Here is a 4,431-nt window from a genome sequence, read left to right as displayed (position 1 = left end):
TAAAATTATAGGAACAGAAACAGATCAGTGATTATCACTGGCTGAGGATAGAGGGAGGTGTTGACTACAAAAGATAATGATACAGTTTGGGGGGCTGATGGAATTATTTTATTTGTGGATTGTAGTGGGTGTTATATGATTTTATGTGTTTAAGAACTTTCAGAACTTTGCACTATAAAGGATGACTCTTACTATATGTAAATTATATCTTAATTTTTGAAAAAGGGAAGTTGATGATAGAGACTTGGTTTGATCTTCTGGGTAGAGTCCTTGATATGAGATAGATGAAGAATTATGTGTTTTTATTAAACTAATAGCTAAAAAATTCATCGTGTACAACTTATCCCTGTGAAAATTTTTATTGTGATCTACATAGTTACAATTAGAGGCATGTACAATTTTTTGCCCTCATTTAATTATAGGAATTTTGTGTTACAAAGTACTACAGGTACAAGGCCAGATCTAACCTCTCTATAAAAGGATGAGATGTCATAGTGTCAAAACAACTGCTTAATCGAGTCTAATTCATTTTCAAAATAATGAGTTTAAAGAATTCCACGTTCCTGTTAAAAATCAATTAACTGGTTTTAATATTTTCAATCACGTGTATTGGTGTGGAGTAGAAATACACTTTGCCCATGGATTACTGTAACCTCTACTGACCAGACCTGTGACTCCAAAGGACTGGAAGAGCCTGAAGAGACCAGGAAGGTGTTGCTCCCTCAGGGCTGTCATCTCCGTCCCTTCTCCATGCCCTTGCCCATCAGCTTCCCCTCTCCTTATAATTAGGATGAGTATCATTCTAAAAAGTTTCATGTACAGTGAAATAAGATGTGATTTTGGAGGGAGATGGGTAGCAAGGCACAGCGTACTGTCCTGACATGGAAGAGATGAACACCTGAGTTAATTTATTCGAGCCTTTGTAATAGACGGGCCTTTGCCATTCTTTCTTGATTTGTAGACGGATAAAGGTTCTTATCAATAATGGATTAACTTGTGTGTGGTGAATATTATTTTGTAGATGTCGGCAAACTTGTTTATCTAATCTCTTTATCTTGTTCTAGATCTAAATGTGATTTGATATTAATTGAGGATGGCGATATATAGTCACACACACATACATACATCTCAGAATCCTACCCGTATCAGGTCTTATCATGTTTTTTACTTATCTCCTTGATAAAGACTTACCAGGTTCAAATATGGGAAGTTTGGTGGATTGAATTTGCATTTGTAATATGCAGTTCCAAAACCTTACTTAGCTGGACATTGATAATGAAGATGTGATCTCACCTTTTTCACGGGTGCAAGACCAGCTCCAAACAACATTTCAAAAGAGCTAAGTTTGTCCCAATTCTTGTTACTCTCTTCTCTCAACCCTTATTGCCTCTTTTAGAAAATACCCCAAATCCTTATATGACCTTAGAACCTCACCGTGAATGTCCCCTCCAGCCCACTCACATTCTATCGTAGCCTGTGTTCCAAAAATACCTACTTCTCATCTCCCTGACTTCCAAAATAGTGATACCTTTCACACAGCTGAGCTCAGCAAGGTATTTCACTGCAAATAATCTATTTGATCCAGTTTCTACCAAGATGTGATTGACTGATAGCTCTTTAAGCTTCTCAGAGTAGAGGATGCTTTTCTAGAGGGGGTTGGCTTTTAATCTAAATAAATTTCTACTTAGTGGAATTTCAAGTAAAGTGACAAAGAAAGAAAAGTAACACTTGTTTGAGGGGAAGAGAATCTGAGAAGGGGTAGGAAAGAACAGAGGGACAGGCAAGTAGGCCCCTTGGCCTCGCCTGGGATTCCCCACCCACACTTCTAAGAAGTTCTTAATTTTCCCAATTATTCCCTTTCCTCTGATTTCAAATTTACACATTACCTTTACTCCCCTAGTTTCAGGTTCTGGCTTTGGGAAACATTTGGACGGGGCCCAGGAAGGAAGAAGAGGATTAACAAAATGAGACATGTACCTCAGTATGCATAAATTGTGTTTGTAAATCACTAAACGGAACTATATTTAAATAGAAGCATAGAAAGTCTCTTCACCTCTCTAAGGAAGCAAGTGGGTGAATATGCATATTGGGGTGGGGAGAGAGGCCAGGTTGCGATGTCTGGCAATATGCTCTCATACATTTGTACCTACATAAAGTGCTTATCAAAGAGACATTTTATTATATACAAAATTAATTTTTTGTATTTTTTAAATGTTTCTTGGTGTTTTCTCTAGGCTGGTAATATAACCCTTCAAGAGAAGATTTTACAGGTGAACAATTTGGTGGAAGCCTTTGGCAATGCCTGCACTGTTATAAACGACAATTCCAGCCGATTTGGAAAATACTTAGAAATGAAATTTACCTCTTCTGGAGCTGTAGTGGGAGCACAGATTTATGAATACCTTCTGGAGAAATCTCGAGTTATCCACCAAGCCCTGTAAGTTCACATCAAACATCTTCTATTTTCTGAGAAACAGCAAATATAGTGGCATAAGTGGCATATGTGTCATAAGCAACACATGTCATACATACCATGAGTGACATCTGTGAAATAAGTGACATGTGTGTCATAAGTGGCATATGAGCCCCAAGCAGCATGCTGTCATAAATGATGTCATTAGTGGCACATGTGTTATAGGTGATGTGTCATCATTGAAATATGTGTCATAGATGATATACATGCCCAGAGCAACATGTGTGTCCTAAGCAAAATGCATGTCATAAATGACATGTGTCACAAATGCCATAGCAACAAAAATTCAATGAAATTTTATTGATTATCTACTACGTGCAGAGTACTTACTATTAGAAACAAAGAGGTCCCTCAGTACTGTCCTACCCTAACGTCCAGTAGAGGAGTTAAAAAATAACCTAAAATTGATGATGCCAGATAGAAAACCTATGCCTATCACAGATATGGACGGGATAAATTAGAATGATTTCTGAGATAAGAGAGAATATATTTCTTTACACAAAACTAATGTGAAATTTAATTAGAAATAGCAGTCATTTTATTCTTTTAATAAGAAGAATTTTTAAAAAGTATAAATAGGCCTTTGTATCAGTCCTGTTTTTCTTATAGTTATACACAAGGGACCAAATAAAGGATTCAGGAACAGGCTTTATTGAGTTACCCTTTTTATTGCCAGCTGATTTAAGCCACCGATATGATGTTTTGGCATTAGGCTGAATGAGTTCTTTTTGGCAGTTTGTAGCTGAATGACCAAATTTCTCTCCTGGCCTAATGACTCCAAAACATCTTTGTCATTCTTATGAGGAAACTATAGTCACAACATTAGATTTCTACCCTGGTGGTTATACACACGCACGCACACACACGCGCGCACACACACACACACATTTTTTAAGCAAGTTAGAGGCTTTCATATTTTTATGTTGATTTTATGCCAAACATATCTACATTATTGTGATAATATGTCATATGTTAAATTTATGGAAACACAAGCTCTTGTTATATATTAGTACATTACTATTTAAGTGCCTTCAAATTTGCTATCAGTTAATTATGATCAAATTGTGAAGATAAGTTGCCTAGAGTCCAGCTTCTGAGCTCAACCCTCAATGTAGATAATTATCCTTTGGTCATCAATTCAGAATATGTAAGGAAAGAATATTTGACAGATATGGTTTTTAATTGTGTTTCTACTCCATGCAGGTTGACTTTGGGTAAGATATTTGAATTTTAAGGACCTTTCTAGGATCTTTGTTCTGCAACTTACTGAGTATATGATTTGAAATACTTAACCTCTCTGCACTTCAGTTTTTCATCTTTAACATGGAAATAGCAATAGACCTATTGATTAAGATAATGTCTGTCAAGTATTTAGCACAATGACTAGCGCATAGTAAGTTTAAGCCATTATCAACAGTACTAGTGTTGGTAGCAGAGTGAAGATTAGAAATAACATAATATAATCCTAATTATATGGGTGGCCTTGCTACCCATGCCTAGAGGAACCTCGGTCCTTCAGATCTTTGGGGCAGCTCTACCTGAGAGGCTAAATGATTGAGATTTAGATGGGGCCACCATGTGGCACAAAGTCAGGGGGCACCATTCACAGTAAGTTCTATGGAGTTATGTGCAGGAGTGTCAGTCACATATAGAATAAATCGTGGACAGTAGCCTCTGGAGCTATACAATGAGGCCCTGGATCTGTAACCATGGAAATAATCTCGAGAATGCCTATCAAAATTCTGTAGGAAATCATGCAATTAGGATTATATTTTAGACATACTATGAATTAAGTAAGCTTTTTTCCCAGCTGTCCTAAAGAGCTATTCTAGTTTTACAACATCATGTATTGTGGGAAAGCCCTCTAAGTTCCAAATTTACATTCAGGTTGAAAGACAACTCAGTTATAATTTGAGCACAGCTGCCTTACAGTTTTTCCATTTTTTCTACAACTTTTT

At 36.7% G+C, this 4,431-nt stretch overlaps 1 protein-coding gene across 1 annotated transcript in view; it reads left to right on the top strand.

The window, feature by feature from the left end:
- The window catches only part of MYO3A (myosin IIIA), a 179,249-nt gene that overhangs the window by 74,947 nt on the left and 99,871 nt on the right, over positions 1-4,431 (top strand). The window contains exon 12 of the mRNA XM_011371026.2: positions 2,235-2,437. Within this exon, the coding sequence (XP_011369328.1) occupies positions 2,235-2,437 (203 nt within the window). The remainder of the gene's footprint in view (positions 1-2,234; positions 2,438-4,431) is intronic.

Source organism: Pteropus vampyrus, unplaced genomic scaffold (genome assembly GCF_000151845.1).
Source record: "Pteropus vampyrus isolate Shadow unplaced genomic scaffold, Pvam_2.0 Scaffold180, whole genome shotgun sequence".
In the NCBI taxonomy this organism is placed as follows: domain Eukaryota; kingdom Metazoa; phylum Chordata; class Mammalia; order Chiroptera; family Pteropodidae; genus Pteropus; species Pteropus vampyrus.
Note: the sequence above shows the minus strand (reverse complement) of the source record. Positions and strands in the feature narration are given on the sequence as shown.